Raw genomic sequence first — 20,537 nt, 5'->3', positions numbered from 1 at the left:
TGGGCAACGGCACTCGGCTCTCCCCAGCGCTGCCGCTCCTCCCCATTAGCCACCATCCCCGTAACCCCACCGAGGGCCGACTCGTTCCGTGTTCCTCAGTTCTTACAGCAGGTTCATCCGACAACCCGAACCTCCATTTTCCCACGGTATTTTTCAACCGCCCGGTTTAGCCTTGGTGGTTTGAAAGATAGCATTGCACTCTCTCCATAATAACTAATTGGCCATGACTGAGGAGGTGTACGTAACATACAGTAAACACAGAACAAGCCATTATATTGGTTCTAAAATTAAGTTTTGATGGAAACTGCCAGGCAGAGAGACAGAAAAGCACTCTCCAGGGACAGCACTCAGGTTTGGAGCTCATTTCTCACAACATCTGACACGCTCAGGAGGTGAAAGCGTGGCTTAGCTGAAGTCAATGAGAGTTTTCACTGCAGACTTCACTGGGGCTAGGATTTCACCCCAGGGATACCACACAGCACATCTTTCAGTCGAGGTTAAGGTAAGTGTCTGGCGTGACACGGAAAGATTCAGCTAGGGCTGAGGAAGTCCTTCTAGTTGCATTAGTTAACACAGTGCTAGTTATTTGCTTTCATTTTTGACACGCTGAAGGGAATGCCACTAAAATTGCAGCTCAATTAAGTAATGCAGCTTTCACTGGTTCTTTCATTACCAGCTGGTCTCAGATATGAAAAGAACTTACAGGACTGGAAATTGCACGTTGCCTTACTCCTATGCTGAGGATCAAACTACCATCTTTCACCCTACTGCTCCTTCAATGTATCATTACATTGGTAATACAGATCACAACAACGGTTCTTCATCTCATCGAAATATTTAAACTAGAAGCAGTGGCCAATATCTGATGTATTTAAAAAAAAAAAAAAACAGGGAAAAAAAAAAGGAAAAAAAAAGAAAGGGAAAAAACCCACCAAAACCAAAAAACACACCAACCAGCTCACTAAACACTTATCTGTGTAGAAACAGAGTACTTCCTCAACTCCCAGAAATATCTCACCTTCTGAAGTGCGAGACTGGACTGCCTTTGCAATACTCTCAGTTAGCACATTGGCAAAGTGGCTCTCACCTCACGGCACGGAACCAGAAACTCAGTTGTCCCCACACTGAGTACTGAGCCCACTTGACCCCCCTTACACGCTGCAGGACCATCCAAACATAGCGGAGGCCCAGACAGAGCTCTCCAAATATGCCAAGCGGCTGTGCATGACACGTAAAGCCAGAGAGGACACTACGCCGCTGCTGCAGCAAGATCCGTGCCACCGCCTAACACCCTAGAACCATGACTGCCACACTCACAGTTTTTCCAATCCTCAACACCTTCCACCTCGGAGCACCCCACATGCCCCCGGCTCTCCACACCCAAGGAACAAACACGACTGTTCCTGCACCGCTGTCCGCCGTTAAAAGTGTCGTCGGTTTACTCTGTCACCAAGCGGTGCAACGATGCGGACTGTCAGGTTTTGGGTAGTAATAAGTGCGGTCAAGCAGTCTCCACCTCCCTGCAGTCAACTTGAGGATTTTGACAAGATTGGATTTCTAGAAAATAATTACCTCTGGGGAATTACTGCTGTTCTAAACTGTCAAAGAAAGACTCCCCAAGTACTAAACCACTTCATAAAACTCTGGGCTGGTTTCACAGACTGCAGCAGTCTCAGTCCTGTTTGCCCAGTCGCCCTCTCGCAACCCACAGCATTCAGGAGGTTTCAGATCATTTGGAAAGACTCTGTACTATTTGCTATATGGAGGCTCAGATCTCAATTCAGCTTCTGAGTAGTTCCGAGGGGTTCTCAGCTGCTCTCTGGCAAAGGTCCAGTGCTTTTAAAAATTATTTAACTACAATTATACTACCGTTTTTCAATTCAGCTCCAGTATTACCCTATGTGACTTCCAGTTCTAAACTCCAGAGTTTAACTAACCACTTCAAACGGAAAAGTTCATTTATGTTTTGGATCGCAGTTAATCTGCCTGGCTGGAGCAAGATAATTGTTTTTATAATCTGAAAGGAAAAAACTCAAAACATTTGCTCTGTCTGGTTGATTCCCAAATTACCATGATCGCCTCTCTGTCTGTATGACCCCCATCAGCACTCCAACAAATGAAAAGAAAATAGAACCAAGCAACAGGAGATTTCCCCTGAAAAAATTCCACAGAAACATACAGATACATTTCAAACCATGCAGGCGAAATTTTTAGAGGCTGCTCTTGTAAGTAATCACCCCAGTTTAAGGGTTTATTGCTTTGACAATGAAAAAATAAGCCTAAATGTATATTGTAAAAAGTATTTGAGAATGGAATAATACACCTATTCACACACTTTAGGAAATTACTAAATCATTTGAGGCTTGCTGGCCTTGATTTAAGATTATTTCCTCTACCATTATCCATTCTCTCTCCCTGACACACCCACAGCATACAAATACAATGAATGCAAGATGCCAGCGTTAAAGCGTAACACATTATTCCTGCCCTGTTGAAGTCATCAACCTGTCTATCAACATTTTCAATTCACCAGGAAGCACTGCAAGTCCCCAGTTCTAAAATAGAAAAAAAAAGAAAAAACACCGTTAAGTCTATATTCAGCAGTAACTGGGCTTTGCAGCTACAAAACTCTGGCTCCACAGGTCCCTAAAACTCCGGGCACTGCCACAAGCTCCTATTCAAGGCCCTTAACCGAACCTCCAGAGGCTGCCTTCTGCTCTTCAGTAGCTGACACCAGCAGGACCTGGATTTCTAAATCCTGAAAGAAACCAAAGTAGACACAGGCTCCGCTCTGAGCAGCACAGCTCCCCAGGTACCGGTACCTGTATAAGTGGTTGCTGCCTTCTAGGGGTGGTCAAAGGATCTAAGACAGGCAGGCACAGGTACGGATTGTTATAATTTGTTTTCTATAGTACTTTTCCAGCACTTTTATAAATAGTTACGGCCTTCTCCCAATTCTATCAATGCAGTATACAAAAAAAAGTTCAACCGATTTTACTAGGATGAAAAAAATAAGTTTTCATCATAATTAGGAGCTGGTTTAAGACATATCATCGGTCTTCAGTCACACCCATGCTACCATTCTGCTGGTGCGTTAGCCGTTCAATGAAAAACCCTGGCTATTAAAAAAACTTCTTTTAAAAAAAAAAAAAATCTTTCCTCAAGTAACGCTGAACGTATCCTGAACATTTCCTTGCAGCTTAACTGCAATAACTGTAACGATACAGGCCTGAGAGCAGCTGACATCATATGCCAGCTGGAGATCTCTCACACTAAAAAGTTTATAGCCTTTCTGTCAAACAAAAGGGACAATCAGTAAGCGAAAATTAACTTCCAATCCACAGTACCACAGATCTGAGGTGGGATGTGCCTGCAATGCACAATTAAAGCACTCTACCTGAGTAACCGTTTCTCTGACAGCTTCTGCTTACAGCTTAAAGAGCAGAGAAGCAATCTGGGTCACAAAAGCATATTCAAATGTTGGGAGTAAATTACCTAGCTGCATAACACTGCCACCATGCCATCTTCTCTCTGAAGAGAAAGTGGCTTACAGTAAGTAAAGCAGTGAATCCCTCTTTTAAACACATCCCTTAACCTTCTTTAAATTTATTACATTCAAATTAAAGTGATAGGACTTTGTTTAGATAAGTTGAAAACCTCATGTTGGCAGCCAGAATATCTTATTTATAAGAACTCAGAGGTCTCGGATTCCCATATTTGGATTACGTTGCTTTAATTTATTTATTTTTCCAATTAAAAAGTTCTCACTGCTCATGCATTTTTTATTCCCTAATGTGCTGTTCTATCAGCAGAAACATAAAAGAAGCAGACAACATGTTTTTTCAGTCAGAGACTACTTCCTAGCCTGCTCCAGTTTTATAATCTATCCTCCTATGCTCTTACCAACCCCCTCCATCAAACAGCTAAGAGTATCCATCGAAACCACAGGCTGTATTCATAGTAAAAGGCACTCCAGCACATATTTTCACTGGAAAGCATTAATTTTTGCAGCTAAGTGCCTTTCCCCCTTTTACGCCTGCAGACAGAGTTCAAGTAAAGGAATACTGACAACTGTCTGCACAGGTGAGTGCCTTTGTAGTAATACAGCTAATGAGAACTAAAACAATAGAAATATAAAGCAAGCACCTTTCAAGCTTACCTCCTCAGATTAATTAGACACACTGAGAACAATTTGGAATTTATATTTCTGAAATAAATCGTCAATACCTACATTTTCATACAGTACCCACCACCTCTTAAATTGTAGGGTCCGTGCTATTCCCTCACTCTTCTCTTAACACTATTAAATGCAACGTTTTTCTGTGTTGTTACTGTCGTAGGAGGCAAGCATTGCAGCGGACAGTCAGGTACCACGGGCAACATCGTCACAGACTGTACAACTGAAACGAATAGCCAGTGAAGAGAAGACAAATGCCAGCTCTTATGGGACTACGACAGTCTCCTGGGGTTGCGAATCTCCTGACAACGCAGGTATGAACAGCGGGATCCTTTACCTCTGCTCCCCTAAGAGGCCAACCTGGGAAGGTAGGTGGCAGAGTTTATTTCGTTACATATTAACCCTTTGGTGCCATGGGTTATTTAAGGACCCTCTGACAACGACACAGTTGTTCTAGCTCAACCTAAACACTCGCCAGAAAGCCCCTGACAACCCCCTTCTCCCTAGAGCAGGGGAGCACAGATCCTACATATAACCAACACTTTGAAACAAGATTTGTTCGCCACTAGTGGACTCAGCATTGCAGATACAACAAAACCAAGAGCAGCGCACTTAATTTCCATGTTACTTTCAGCACAGGTTGTACTCATGCATCAGTTGTACATTCGTAATTAATGTAGTCTTGCCATTTTTCTAAGCTTTCAGAACCTTACTAGAATGTTAAAAGCACGTTAGCAAGTGCACCCGCTGCTTATTATGCCAGTTGTCTGAGACGTATCCCTGGCTGGAGGTTACTGCCTCGGCCCAGCACAAAGCTCTCCAAGTCAGTGAGAAGGGTCTGGTGACATCCAACAGGTTTTTAGTCTGGACTCTAATGTATCTTTCTGTGTCAGCAGCTCCAAGCTCTAGCATCAAACTCGGCTACAATTCTCACTCCTTGTTCTTGAAGGAGCACCAAAAGGAACAAGTAAAATGCAGCAGGAGCTGATTTCAAAAGGGCGTGTACTTGGGCAAATATACCTCCTTTGATATGTATGCCTCCCCCACCATATTACATCTCATTAGAACAGAGGCAATTACACTGTTTCAAAGATGACTCTTAAAAGCACTAAAGGCTTTTACCAGTTCTCAAGTACTCTTCCCTAACCTATCCAGGTCTGAAAAACAAAGTCAACTTTGAACTGAACCCAAAAGACAATCAAGTACCAAACGTCAAAGCAATTTTACGAATCAGAGTAATGTGGGTGATAAGGCTGGGAAGAATAGAAGCAGATTCGACTACCTGTTCACAAATTACGAGTTTCATCTCCAATGCTTTCTGATCTACTGCAGGTTTTGGAGGCCAGAGACTGGCTTTGGGTATCAATACAAATCCTGTAGCAAAATTAGGTTGTTGCTGGATATTTTTCCCAATGCGAACACTTTCAACGTGCTCTCAGATACAGGTTAACTTTAATAACGCTGCATTCACAAATCACTCACTCAGAATAGCCTTCCAAACGTGTAACATATTACCATAGCCCTAAACAAGGAGTAATGCATTTATACAAATTCGTGCATAATTATAAGGAAGCCGTGTTGCAACCCCCTTAATAAAATCCAGTAGGAATTAAAGGGATTAATTTTGCTGGTCATTTTTTTTTTCCTTTTTGCCTTTTTTGTTTTTTTTTAGAGGGGAAAGAACAGTAAGTAAAAAGCACAGAACTTCTTTAACTAGATAGGTACACTTCAAGCTAAATTCCTGTTCTGATGACACCGAATCTCTGCAGGAGACGGGACAGGTCAATCTATTGACTGCAGTCGTATTCTCTTTCCCTGTGACTTACTTGTTCAATTAAGTCTGCAGAAGCATCACTTCTCATTAGACATCCTGAACTCCGCTGAGAGCACCTGACACCACACTAGCCTAAAATGGTGACATTTACATGTAAAGTCTACAGCTCTTTCAGTGCACACTTTCAGCTGCAGCTTTCCTAACACTAACATGAGGAAGGCTTAGGATTTTCAGTAGTGCTCAGAAGTACCCCTCATGGGCTTGCTCTTCATTTTCCCATCTTTTGACATTTACTGTGGTGTCATCAGGAAATGCTAGTGCAAAGATGAACAAGATGCTGACGACTCTTCTGAGTGCAAAGATGTAGGGGGTTAAGATGTAATAAAGGAAACTATAACACCAACATTCACAAAATTCTCTAATTAACTGAACAGAGATGCTACAGCTGAGTCAGGAACTTAAAGACTTCCTTTTTTTCTTTTTTTTTTTTTTTTCTCCTCCTCATTTAAACTTGTACTGTGATCTACCCTCAAGTCATGCTTTCAGAACTATTCCCATTACTTTCCCACAGGAGTTGTTATAAAATACCACAAACACACAACCAAATAGAGACATTTAGGTATGGATTTATGCTGGGAGCAGCCGAGATGTACCACCTTAAGGGACACTCTTAGACGCATCAGCCCTGTTTAGGGCTACCTGACAGAGACAGCTATACACATTTATCACCTCATATGACAGCACAGCTCATTCTGTAATTGTATTTATCTGTCGCTGCCTGTTGCTATAAAGAAAATCAGGCCACAACCATGACTCTGTGCAGCTCTCTTGTGCCTGGATAGACTTCTGCACCAGGCAGGCATTTTGTGTTGCCTTCCTTTCACATTGCGTGCAAGAAGGCAGCCAGCTAAACAATCTGCTGAAAAGGGCTTTCCTAAAACACATTTGCTGTTCATACAAAGAAAAAAAAAAATCATAGCAGATAATAAAGAACCTGTCCCAAAACCCCGTATGTCAATAAACAAAAAAGTATACTATTGTAAGCAAATAATATAACAGATAAACAAATGGTAAGATAAATAAATCAGACGACTGAAATGAAGACAATCTTTACAAATTGTAGATTTCATGCTTTAATTAAATTAAAATTGCTGTAAACATTTAATTGCTTCTAGGGTCCAGAGAAAAGGATTCAATAAGTAACCTTGCTTCAGATTAGATTTTTACTGTCAGTAGTTAATGCAGTTGCGGAAAATGACTGTAATCTTCTCAAAACAGTATCTCATAATTCCTTTGGTCAAAATTTAAACTTTTTCAAATGTTCCAATAACTGCATACTCCTCTAATACTCATATAACTTTATTCTGCCAGCCTGAACAAAACGAACACTTCAGGAAAAAAATATCCGCTACCATCACCCTATCCATTTAAGTGCCACAGTTCCAAAATGCACATGCCGATCCTCTCACTGAAGGCAAAGGATATTTTTATATTAGTTTCACTGCAAGAAGACACAAAAGTAATGATTTATTTTCCTCATTCCTAAAGACTGTTTTCAGGGTCCAAATTTCAAGCTTTCTGAGTTTCCTCATCAACCACTAAGTTAGCAAAAGCCGAAGTCTTCAATACATAGTGAGATCACGTTCCAAGGGAATAAAGAGTCTAGGTTTGCTCCTTTTTATTCCTTGAAATCCTGACAATCTGCCATCTTGCAGTCTTCACAACTTTTAAAGGGAAAAAAGTGCAATGACAGACAGAATACCCTTCTGAAAACAAAAAGCACCAGTTCTAGACACGCAAAAAGAAGCTTCCAGGTTTCTCAGAAGTTTCCAAGTGGGGCAGCGGGTGGAAAATCAGTAAAAAGTGCATTGCTTGATTATGTAAAATAAAATTAAAATGCCTCTGACATATCCATCTATTCTTCAAGATTTCAGGTATGCTGAGTGAAGCAGTTCACAACAGAACAGACTGCACACCAATCCATCACACTTAAATGCAATCACAGTCAAACTAACATCAGCTAGTGCCTAAACTACAGAGATGCATTTAATAGTCCCCAGTCAGCAATCAACCCTTCCCACATTTGTTCATAATCACAATGAATTGTTTCATTTTAATGCTTTGTTTTCTTTTTCTTATCCCATGGCAGTTTACGATGCTTTTTAAATTAGATATGTAGAAAAAAATTCTCCTTTTCCAATTTTATTCCTGTGTGTAAGTAGAGAGCATTTTTAAAGAAATATAAATTACTGCACAGATTTTCTTACCTGTTGCAGTCCACGTGGAGCAGAAGGTGGGATGCGCTAAGTGACACGGCAATCTTATGCCACTGTCCATCTGCCAGACGGTAGGGGAACACCTCTGTTCTTGACTTCCCGTTAAACCTGTAGTGATATCTAATCTCATCCCGTAGGCCACTGCTCTCCAGTTCAAAATAGCTGTATTTAAAACATGAAGAAGAATCAGTTCCATTTTTTGGTTTATTCATTGCTTCTGTCACTTTCTTCTTAATTCATAAACTTCTTTAAGCAAACACCACATGGAAGGTCACAATCTGAAGAGGTTACTCAGCATGAATTATCTACCAGTTCGTTTTTAAAAAGAGGTGGAGAGACAAGACTATACATTCAGTGCATGACAAAAATAGCAGTATCAGTTACACAAAACCAGCTCATGTTCAAAACACCATTTGACAGTCGTCGAAACTGAATTCCTCTTTTTACCCGTAGAACAGGTTCAACTACAAGAAAACAATCCTTATTCTTTTCACCACAATGTTTTGCATGAACACAAGATTTGTGGGAAATGCAAAAATAAAGAACTGTACATATCATTACCAACAAACAAACAAAAAGCCATTAAGGTAAGAAACCACTTGGTAATCATTAAATTTGTTTTTACTATTTGCATATCCACTTTTTAAAAAACTGTTTACTTTTAGGACTCCCCTACATGCAATCGCGCTTAACTCATTTTCTGACTTCTATTGTTACAGCTGTAATTGTTCAGCTTTACAAGGGAACAAAACCCCCTGGCTGGATTAGTGTCTCAACACCTAGTATAAACAATCAAACAGTCAAAACCTTCACAGTTGTCCCAGTCATGGGAGCGCTAACAAAGTACAGCTATTAACTGGCTTCATGCCGGCGGGGGGAGCCAATTCTTTTTCTAGGGTGAATTTAGCCCTTCCAGGTGGTAGCACATTGACAGTGTAAATAGTGAATCCTTCTCTTGGACCTCAGATCAGAGTATTTATAGCGTATCAAATCAAGGCTCTCTTTTTTCCTGCTAAAATGAAGCCCTGCATACAGAAAGAAGGTGCAGACCTCCTTTTATAGTAGAAATAACTACAACTAAGTGCAGATGTTAGGTTGCCCAGCTAGTTCCTATCCCCATCTACCTCCACAGTGTCATGTTTTTCCCTACTGGACAACACCAATTTAACATGGCAGTTGAAAGACCGGTGCTAGTTTGGGGTAAAAAAAAAACAACAAAAAAAACCCAAACCACCACACCCAGTAACAAAAGCCGCTTCCAAAAAAAAAAAAAGCAACACAAAATAATAAATACTCAGGTGCTGATTTTCATTTTCGCACGAGCCTTTTACGCTGCTTCGCTGTACACAGACCTCAGCAGCCAGTGTGTGCAAGTGTTACGTGAAGTGCATATACTTCATCAAGAATAGCTCTCACCAGTGAAGCGGAGGCTTTTTAGAACATAACTGAAAAACGGAGTTCTTTGGGAAGTACTTACTTATGAGATAAAACTCTTGCTGGGAACACGTGCAAAAGATCACAACAGACTGGGAAAGGGAACACCAAGACAGTAAATCTCGACCAAAAGAGAAACTCAAGCCCTCCTCTGTCCTGCCAATGCCTTGCCATTACATTTTTCATGTAACTTCTGAGCATTATCACGTCACCCGAATTAAAGACTCAAGTGACAAATTCAAAAACACAAGCAGATAAAGGCAAAACCAAAACTGAATAAAACCAGAGCAGGCACAGGTACAAATAAAATACAAGCAGTACAGAGTGGAAGAAATAAGAAAGGCCGGTGTTGTGAAGGAGCTGGCCTGTTTCATACACATAAAGGCTCAAGGAGGGCAGAGAAACAGGATTTTTCTAAATGGTAGAGCAGAATGTTGATTAACTGCTACCACCACCCCGCCCTCCCCCATTAAAATACCTAAATTACACTCATAAGAAATCTGGAGAGGATTTTTTCATTATTTTATTTTGCTGCTCAGTTAACAGCACAGTCAATATACAGAAGATACTGCTGCTGGTGTTTCCAAGCCAGGACAGCGCTAGGACAAGTACCGTCAGTGACATCATACGTACAAAGTTAAACGTTTCGTAATTGTCATCTGTCATCTGAGCACAAAAAGGAAGTCGTAAAGAGACTCTCTTTCTCTCTTGTTCAAATAAACAGCAGTGAGGCAGAAAATTTCAAAAAAAAATGAGGGAGAGCTACATAACACTCCGGTATCTGTCTCACACACAAAGTATTTGTATAAATATGTATATTTACAAGGCTGATCATAGAAACTTAAGAGCCCGAGAGCAAGACAAGGTCCTGTTGCAGGAAGCACATCACTTCGTGCAGTCATTCTTCATAATCACCGATAGCCACGGAGCTAATCGCTTACCACACAATATTTTGTTTGTTAATAAAAAGGCAACAGTCCAGCCCTGGAAAGGTCAGTGTACTTAATTACATGTATGCTCTATTATTTGAACAGCACAGGGAACTGCAAAGCAACGTAGTTTCTCATCTGACAAGCCTTAGTGTCAATAGTTACTTCAGGACTAAAAACAGCTTGTTGCTTAGGCACCGAGTTTGTTGTCAATCTCCTGACTAATTTATAGAACACAGAATTGACTAGTTAAAATTTACTTTAATAGCCAGTGCTAACCTTTTTATACATGTACACCTAATGCACTGCTAAGTGCCACAGGACTGTATAAAACACGTTTTACCTCTTGAGTGACAGGAAAGGAGGATGACAGCAGACAAATTCTGCACCTATTTTTTCAACATTTTTCAACAAGTGCAAATCAGAAGCAGTAACGCTCAGACAGACACCAGTAAACAACAGCCAACAAAAACCCAAACCCAACAGCGGAAGCTGGCTGGATTAGCCCAACTTATATCTATCTCAAGTATTTAAAAAATGCAAGGCAATATAAACCAACACTCTTCCATTGGGGTTTGGTGGGGTTTTTTTGGAAGATGCACAAATTTACAGCGAGATCTTGATTACACACACACTTCACCGTGTTTACCATTCAGAAGACGTAGTTGTCTTTTCTCTACTAGAATATAATTCACGTGCCAATAGCTTTCTCAATAGCAAACGTCATCTTTTCTTTCCTCCTCCTACCAGACACTGGAGGAAAGCCTCCTCAAAAGCAATGACATAAAGGCCATTCACTCCTGGAAATGAATGCACCTGCTCCGCATTCAAGTTCTAATCTGCAAATTGTGGAATGGAACACAAATGAGTGGAAAAAACATAAGCTTAGGCAAGAAGTCATCAACCTGTGAGAAAATAATTAGTAAAACCAGAGAAAATACATGGTTTTGTTGGGGTTTTTTTTTAATATCTGTCTCATCTTGGACTTGAAGTGCCATTGCACAAGTTTTTATCTACTACAAAACAACAGGTAAACAACAGGGGGAAATTAACAAAAGCTACCATAAAAGAGGCAAGAAAATGAACTAATCTCTATCAAGTCTGTCTTTCTGTAGGTACTTCCCAGTATTTTGCAAGGAAGAAGGAAACAGGAACAGAACAAGTCAGGGTTGCTGAAAGACTGCAGCACCTGTGACTGTCTGAATAAATGTATCATCAGTAGACAAGTGTGAACTTTCAATGTTGCCATGAGATCTATATCAAAAGCCCAAGGGAGATCCCCAAGTATTACAACTCATTCTGCTTCTGCATCACATCTGCATGAAGCCTGACTGGAATGGGTCTAAGATATCTGTGTGTCAACCTGCCGCTATAGTTAGCCCCTTGCTACCCTCCTCAAGACCTTTTCCAAGTAAGAGAGATGTGAGACAGTAATCTACTTGTCAACTTGTTAGCATCAAGTGATGGGTTTCTTGTTTTGTTATTTCTCGATGAGGATTTTTTTTTTTTTTTTTTAACAGACATGGTCAAATTAACATGCATTTTGACAGATGAAATTCTCAGAACACATGTATTAAGAAAGCCCTCTGTTTATGTAACAGCAATGCAATATGACCTTGGCTGAAATTTTCCCACTACTAGAATTTTCATATTTGCTAAGCACGTAAGCTACTGCTGACTTCTTTTATACAATTATAGAATTCAAATTCTTTTTATAGGTCTGTCCGCAGCGTCTCATTCAAATCCCAATGTATAAGAGAAAAAAGAAAGAAAAACATGTTGCTAAATTGAGATCAATTTTATGGTCATCAAAGAAGTTGGGATATTTTAAGATCATGCAACGTGCTTTACAGAAAGACAATATTATTCCACAATCCACTCAAGATGCTTTACAATTCTTTCTGATAACTTTTGCGACCCCTATGTACCTCGCACACAAATACTGTTATGAGACGATAAAGCCTGACTCAGTGATGTTTAACGCTTGCTCTTTTTTTCCTTTTAGTCACAACCATAGTGAACATTTAACTGTGCATTTGACAGCTCACTTCACTTCCAGATCAGGAGAAAAAGGTGTCTAAAAGTATACTGTAAGTTGGAAAGAGCTGCTGTGGATGTAATGACAAAAAAAATTGAAAAAGTCATTATCAACAATAAATAAGATCATGTAAGACACCTGAAGCAGAAAAAAAACCCAAAGTATTTCTATAAGGTGAGTTGGCTTAATCCACCATCTGCATTAAAGAAACATATTCATCTATTCATCATATCTACCACAGCAGCGATCTTAACCTGTGACAAACACCACCACATTCCATTCAAAAATTTTACCACTGTCAGGTTGTGGAAGTGGCCAAAGGAGGGAGGGCTCACAGACCCCAAATAAGACGCGACCCCAAAAAGAGCTCTGGGATATGTGTCCTTCTGAATATCTTTAATGTATACATCACTTCTTGTTCTGATCTTTATGATGCTAACACCTATTACGAGACACTAAAATATACTACAATGAAGACAGGGCACCATCTGGTAAGCACAATGCTGACTAAATGCTCCGATAAGAGCTCTAAGAACTAAAGCAAAACTACTTTTTGCATTCAGTTCTGGAAATCTTCCCCTTTATCACGTTCAAACATAAATAAAGCCGAGTTAGCATTCTGATTTTACAACTTCCGTCATCCCTGATCAAGTGCCAAATGAAGCCCCACAGCCTCTTTGAAGGAGCAGCACCAGCACTTATAGCAGATGCTCTTAGAGCTACTGAACAGATGTCCCAGGGCAAGGCAGCAGGCACAGATGGCATCCCTGTGAATATGTACAAACTTGGGGTTGCCATCTAGTCAAAACACTTGTGCATCTGCATAACATTGTGTGGGAGAGGGTCACAAAACCACAGGAGTTCAAGGATGGAAGCACCGTTCACCTTCCACATGCTGCAGCAACACTACGGTGTCAGGTCTCCCAACTGCTGGAAAAAAATCGCTGCCATAATAAGGATGAGGCTGTTACTGAACAGAAGTTTCTGGAAAGTTCTGTCAGTATGGTCAAGACACGCTTTCTTATATTTTTTTATGGCAAAACAAATTCAAGGAAAGTTCACAGACCAGCCCGTTTGATGCCATCAGCTAGAAGTTCGAGAAGCTTCTGCACAATTTGCCTATTTGGCCATGTTTGCGCACATAGCTTTTTCATTTCCAAGAGCATCGTGCCAAGCAGAATATCAGAACATTTAATTATGTTTAATGACAAAAAATGGCTTCAGGCAAGACTGTGCTTTAGCATCTTCACAGAAACACTTCTTGATGTATTCGGAGACAAACAGCCAACAAATCTGCATCCATTATCACACAGATTTCAGGATTTTCAATCTACAGAGATTCTGTGATGAATCACAGATCATTACAGTTCTGGCCTTTCACTGTTCCTTACCACTAATTGAGTCCGTGTGCACAGTGGTACACACTGCACGTTGTTATTTTGGTCATGTTGCCAAGCGGCTCAGCCTGGACAGCAACATGAAAGTAACTGAGATCTTGTTCTAACGCTCCCCGGTGAAAAGCAAGTCAGGCCCAGAGCAGGCACTGGGTTCACTCTGCTGCAGATAAACTGGCAGGCACGTGCCCAAGACCATCACCACCGTCGATGAAGCCATACAGAGCAAAAGCAGTGCCTCTGAAACAAGAGATGCATCTCTTCAAACAGAAGTAAACACTCACCTTGCAGTTGTCACCACAGTTCTGTATGGATGCAAAACCAGAACAAGTTACAGCTGTCAAGGCAAATATTTCAGTTGCTTCCACAGGCACTGTTCTTGTATCCTAGTTACTATAAAGTGACAGGGTAAGATCCCAAGCTCTGAAGCATTACGCATTGTCAAACACTGGATTTTGAAGAAATGCTCTTACACGCTCAAGAGTACAGATCTAGTCCTCTGCTACATATGCATACTTACAAACCACAGAAAGCTACTTTTTTAAAGCTAGTTTAAATACGGACAGATTGAGAGCCTGCACAGCAAAACCACACGTGGCAAATCTTCATTTACGTGTGATTGAAGACTTACTACTGCGGCAGAGATTACGTACTGATATCATTCAAGCTGATGAGCAAAATCGGACTGACGTCGGGTAGCACAAAAGGTGTTGTGAATAGAAGAAGGATCATCTGTGACAATGAAGGTATCTTGCTGAAAAATCAGATTAACTTTCTACAAAAGAAAATGCAAAAGCTGAATCCCATATGTTGCCCAGACAAAGACTCTATCATCACCTACTGTATTCCAAAAGTATACCTCCTACGCAAGCAAATCCAAAATAAGCCAAAACTTAATACTAAATTCTTTCAAACCTCTCAGGTAAAAGCCTGAAAGTTCAATTTCACTGTGCTGTTGGCTACCTGAACAGGATTCTTTCAAACATCTGTGTCCTTTCATTTCAAACAAAAGGAACTAAATCCAGTCAATTAAACAACTTCATTTTTTCCATTCAGACCACTCCAAGGACAACAGGAATCATGTTATATCAGCCTAGCTTGAAGCATTTAGCAACAAAAACACCCACACTGACATTTTCTATAACAAACATTTTGTCTTTTGTTCTACAAATCTTCTACATGGCAGCTAGGCACGCAGGCTGCAAGGCATTGAGCATTTATGATGCTCAAAATATGCATTTGTGTACCTGTGACTAGGCAAAGGTCATCCAAATACAAATTTACTTTCTTCTTTGATCATATAAAGAAAAAAAAGTAACCCCGACATCTGCCTGCCAGCTAAAAGACAGCTGGAGTCAGAGCTGGTACAAAGCAGCTACTCATTTTCATGGCATGTGTTGTAAGGATTGACCTTAAGCATTTTTGTTTCCATTTCATATGTCTAAAAATCTATCTTCACTGTGGCTGCTACCTGTCTACTACCTGAAAAAGACCCGGTCTCTCTCCTATTCATAGTAAACCAAGTGCGTAGTACCACATTGCACCTAAAAATAGTACAGCATCTTAGCAGGCTTCAGAGCTGGCACAGTCAGCAGGACAGAAGAGAGTCTATCATCTGAAGTAAGGTGATGTCATGACTCCTGAGCATCTAAAACAAAACCAGAACAAAACAAAACAAAAAACCCAGCCACTGTCCTCATACACATATAGACACAAACACCTACAAGAACCAAGACATCTCTACTAAAGGTAGGTACCTGCAAGAAGCTGCCAAGTAATCAGAGAAATTTGATTTTATTCCCTCACAAAAAGCAGAGGCTCATCTCACAGTTTGGGATGCAGTCTAGCATAACCACTCCTGAAAGAGATGGCCTCACTCTCCTGCCTGCTTATTCCTACCTCATCCTCTGCATCAGATTTAGCCATTCAGTTGCAGTAAGGTTCGTCAACCCAACGAACTAGTCTGACAGAAAAGTAACCTGACAAAAGAAAAGAATCATTTCTTTACATATCACCGCTCCAAAACCAAGTCACACTTACTCACACTATGACTGTAACTCTAGCAAGGAATGCAATCCACAGTTACACTCCGAAACAGTCCTTGAAGGGCTCATCACCCACAACCCTTGACTAAAGGTTAGTTTCCCCAGTGCACCCGTGGACCATTTGCAGTCCACAAAGCATTTGCATCTGAAGACTTTCTGAATGGGTGCTGTTGATTTTTTTAAGGCTAACCTGGGAGTCCAAGCTGGCATTAGCTCGGGGATCATTGTGGGTACGCAGAAGCCTGGAGCTGCCAGTGTGACCAGAGAGCCCCCAGCAGAGCTGTAACCAAAGCAGTGCATAGCCCCAGTCCACTCCGTTCCCCCCTCACGCTCATCACTGCAGCGAGAACTCAGCTCAGGGGATCCACAAATCCACAATCTCTAAATACCAGATTTTAATAAAACAAAAGAGGATAACGTAGCCTTTTAAACTAACGAGGTCTGCCGCCTGAGTCAAACTACAATATTTGAAAACAAATTACCCTAATTGCTGTGTCCTTACAAGAAAGGTTCTTCCCTCTGATCTCACTCTCAATTCAGCACTTTTCAGTGATTTCTTATGACAAATTCCACACATTTCTGCTAGATTACCAGCAAAAAAAAAATCTTTTTCTTTCCACTTTTTCAAGGCCCAGCCACATGTCTGCTCCCTGCTTCTCTCTGGACACCCTCAGTCTCCACCTGCCCTGCAGGCCTCCTCCTTCCCCTCCTTCCCTCTCCGCTGCCACCTGAGCGCTGGCAGCTTTCCACGGGCACGAGGGCAGGCTCTGCCACCCTCCTCCCTTTCAGAAGGCAGTACCTCGGGCAAGGAAACAACACCGGCATCATTACTGAACTGCAAACAAAACCCCAAAACCAGACACATCACCCAGCCTAACGTCCAACCAAGCAAATGACCGTTTATGAGTAACATGTTGTGAACATCTAACCATCGTATTAACTAGGAGAGTTAGGTTCTTAACGAGCAGCCCAAATTCAGCGGACACAGTTTTCAGAAAGTTGCCTTCAGTGTAAGTTTGAGACATTTCGGCGCTCTGCCTATATCAGAGGGTCATAAAACAAGCAAACAGAATTAACTCAGCATGTTGGAGAAGACTCCTGGGGGACCCGCACATCCTGCTCCTGGCTGACCACAACATTTCTGCACTGTCCAAATTCAGTTTGAAAGCGTTTCAAACTGTCAGCCATTCTGCTCCAATTGCCAACAAGGTCCAATCAATGTGTTTCAACAGCTGGTTATCAGCAGCATGTTAATGCTGCAGAGAGACAACAATTGTCAGCCTAGTGTACATAAAACACCTGCTCTCAGCAGGGAGCCACAAGGTGGAAGGTAGCTCCTCAACCACTAACTCATCTTTCACAGCACTTAAATCTGTGGAAGATGTATAGAATATAACAGTTGTTCTTCACTTTCCTCTTTTGCATACTTTAGCCCCCACACACAGAAACAGGTGGGCCCAATTCTATTTGCATTTACATCTCGACAGACCTTTTGGGAAGAAAAATTCTGAAAAAGGAAAAAATTCTGGAAGAAACAAAGCTCACCTGCTTGTTCCACTATAGAAGAAAAAAAAAAAAAAAAAAAAAGGTGGGTAGATGCCTCACATATTTCACATCACCTCATTCAGGGACAGAAGTAAGGCTGGATCTTTATATTCTCTGTACAGCTTTCCAGTTTAGCAATTCTACGTATAAATATTAATGAAGATGTGACCTTTACCCTAAAAGAAAAAGGTTAATGGATACATTTGCAGAGTTTTTCCTTCCCTTCTTGAATACTGCGCATCTCGGAATCCCATATGCATATACACATCTTGCGGAGAATAATCTAAAATGTAGCATAGAGTAAATCTGATCTTCCAGGTTTACAACTAGGGTCAGAAGTCACTTGCATAGGTTTCTTTTCATTAATTAGGTTTCAGTGTTTAATTTAACTAGCTTGTTACCCTTTTGTGTTTTAATCAAACATATTATGGCCTGGTAGCCTTCCAACTGTTACTTGTGAACACACAGTTTTCCATCTACCCCTCAACAGTCTCAGAAGCTGTTCACGGTGTCACTGCGGGGCAGTAATCAACAATGTACTAGAGTCCCATGCCTGTTTCCCCTCCCTACCCAAAACCGACTTGCTAGGAACAAATATCTTTCACTATGAGCCAGAGACATTTATCAGAATCCCCCTGAATATTTATATCAGCACAGCTTGCCGGTACACAGCGAAGAGCCAAATTCTCCGCTCGGCAAAACCGTTTCACCACATCAGTACAACTAGCTTACAACTTTCCAAATACTTGGTGGGGCATAAATTTTCTGAAGTTCAGGTCCTAGACATAAGTTATAAGCATAAAAACAAAGAAAAAAAAACTGAAAAAAAACTCAGAAAACTTAGAAAAAATAAAGATTTTAGCGCTCCCTGTGAGAAAACCTTAGAAACATTAATCTTACTACTTGCTCCCTAGTTCTATCCCGTTTTGAAACACTCTTCAGAAAGAATGACAACACACAGATATAGTACTAATAAACATGAAGCAAACAGAGAAGACAGACATGGGGGGGACACAAAACAGTCGGGAAGAATAAGCAGCTTGGCATTTTACAAAACAGCTTTTCATCCTGCCTCTTTAGTAACTAGTAAGAGTAACAAAAGCAACAGTGACTTCTTTGGGAAGGGTGGGGCGGCAGGGGGGACAAGACTCTGGGACCTTGAAAAATGCACATAAGGAGACCTTGAGGAAAAGGTCAATAAGGGTATTATCCTCTTTCTTATGGGTAATTAATGGATAATGGCTCCTCTGCTTACTAGTTTAGTTTTGCATATTCTGCATTACAATGCCCAATTTCTCTGCTTTCTGCAAAAATAAACCAATGGTTAAGAAGAAAATCTTTTTTTTTTGTACGGCAGCTTGTTACAGAGCAAGCAAATACCCAACGGGTTACTTTCAAAAAGTCAAAGGGAATTTTGCCTGATGAAAGATTAGAAAACCTGATCCAGAGTTACCACCTCCCACGTCGTGACCAGATGACAGCTTGGCAGCCAGCTACCTGTTATGTGTAACATACTGTAAAGATTGTATTTCCCCTTAGTTCCTTTCAGGTAAGTACCAGAGTCCCAGGTGATGCGTACTTGTGCTACTCATGTGATCTGAGGAGGTTCAGATTTGTACGTTAGCAGAAAAATCATTTCACACTCAATAATTCTTGATACCTTAAGCCTACCATGCTTAGACCCGAACGAGTAGTGGTTCAGTGGTGGCTACCTCCAGAAAAACCCCAAGCAATTAAAAGGTCATTATGGTTGAAAACGTTATAAGCTAATCAGTGGGGTAATCATTCACCAAAAGAATGCTCGCCACTGTTTTCCAGGTGCCTTACACCCGTCATTTCCAAGCACCAAAACCCTTAGAATGCATTCGAAGTACACAAATGCTTTCCTTTCCCACTCACTGTAATTCATTGTTTTTATAGACAAAGTACAGGAAGAGTTTATGCCTAATTTTTTTTTTTTTTTTTGGAAGGGGCACAGTTTTCACATCACCAAGAAAAGAAAATTTTACAGCAGTCAGTTGCTTTTAAATTGTGCCCCAGACTAGTCAGGAAATCAGTCGGCTCCTTTGGCGAAAGCCGATGTTTCAAAGTACGTTAACATGGGTACCTCAACATCCTTGACAGATTTCTCCAGATACTGATCTTGGCCAGCAGTGGGAAGGAACCATCAATATACCTCCAACCCAAGAGCACAAAGGCAACGCTGACTCCATCTAATTTATGTTCTTGGGCTTTGGACCATGCAAAGCCAAAGCAGGTAAGGAGCAGGCAGACAACTTCAGATGAAACCGTATTAAATCACTGTTGAAATAAGGACTCGTTATGCATGGTATTTTAAATATCTTGATGGCCTTTTCCAAGCATCTTGGTGGTCTGAAGAGTCAAAGGTTGTGAGCAAAATAGCTCACAAAGATCTAGGAAGAACTGGCTAGCATAAGCCTGCAACAAAGAAAATAGTTGCTGCCTTCTGCATGCCCAAGTAACTTATTTGTCCATCTTGTATCACATTTTGTTATCTATAATTTAGGAAAAAAATTACAATCTTCAGATTTACCACTGTATGCCAGATAACTATGTACACAGTCTGCACATACTATCAGACTGTTCAATTAGACTTAATCTGTGTTAATTAAGCCTTCCATTTTCCAAGCTGTATTTTAATACATTTGGATCATGAAAACAAAGTCTTTATCATCATTAAGCTGATTCAACACGATAAAATATTAACAAAGATGCATTTATCATCATTGTAGTAGAAATCTCGTGCATCAACTGATGATATAAATTAACAGTAATTGTTGCAAAATATCCATTTAGTATAACAAAACATCATATCTCAATTACTGACTTCAAGAAAAGTTGTGTCCATCTTATTTTAATGCCTTTAGTTTCAGAGTTCCATGCCATTAACAGAAAATAAAATCC

At 40.7% G+C, this 20,537-nt stretch overlaps 1 protein-coding gene across 2 annotated transcripts in view; it reads right to left on the bottom strand.

The window, feature by feature from the left end:
- The window catches only part of NELL1 (NEL-like 1 (chicken)), a 293,636-nt gene that overhangs the window by 245,503 nt on the left and 27,596 nt on the right, over positions 1 to 20,537 (bottom strand). For both annotated transcript variants that reach the window (XM_010563709.1, XM_010563710.1), the window contains one exon: positions 8,219 to 8,389. In XM_010563709.1, the coding sequence (XP_010562011.1) occupies positions 8,219 to 8,389 (171 nt within the window). The remainder of the gene's footprint in view (positions 1 to 8,218; positions 8,390 to 20,537) is intronic.

The sequence above is a fragment of the Haliaeetus leucocephalus genome, unplaced genomic scaffold (genome assembly GCF_000737465.1).
Source record: "Haliaeetus leucocephalus isolate CR32 unplaced genomic scaffold, Haliaeetus_leucocephalus-4.0 Scaffold173, whole genome shotgun sequence".
NCBI classification, from domain to species: domain Eukaryota; kingdom Metazoa; phylum Chordata; class Aves; order Accipitriformes; family Accipitridae; genus Haliaeetus; species Haliaeetus leucocephalus.
This window is presented reverse-complemented; position numbering and strand designations above follow the sequence as displayed.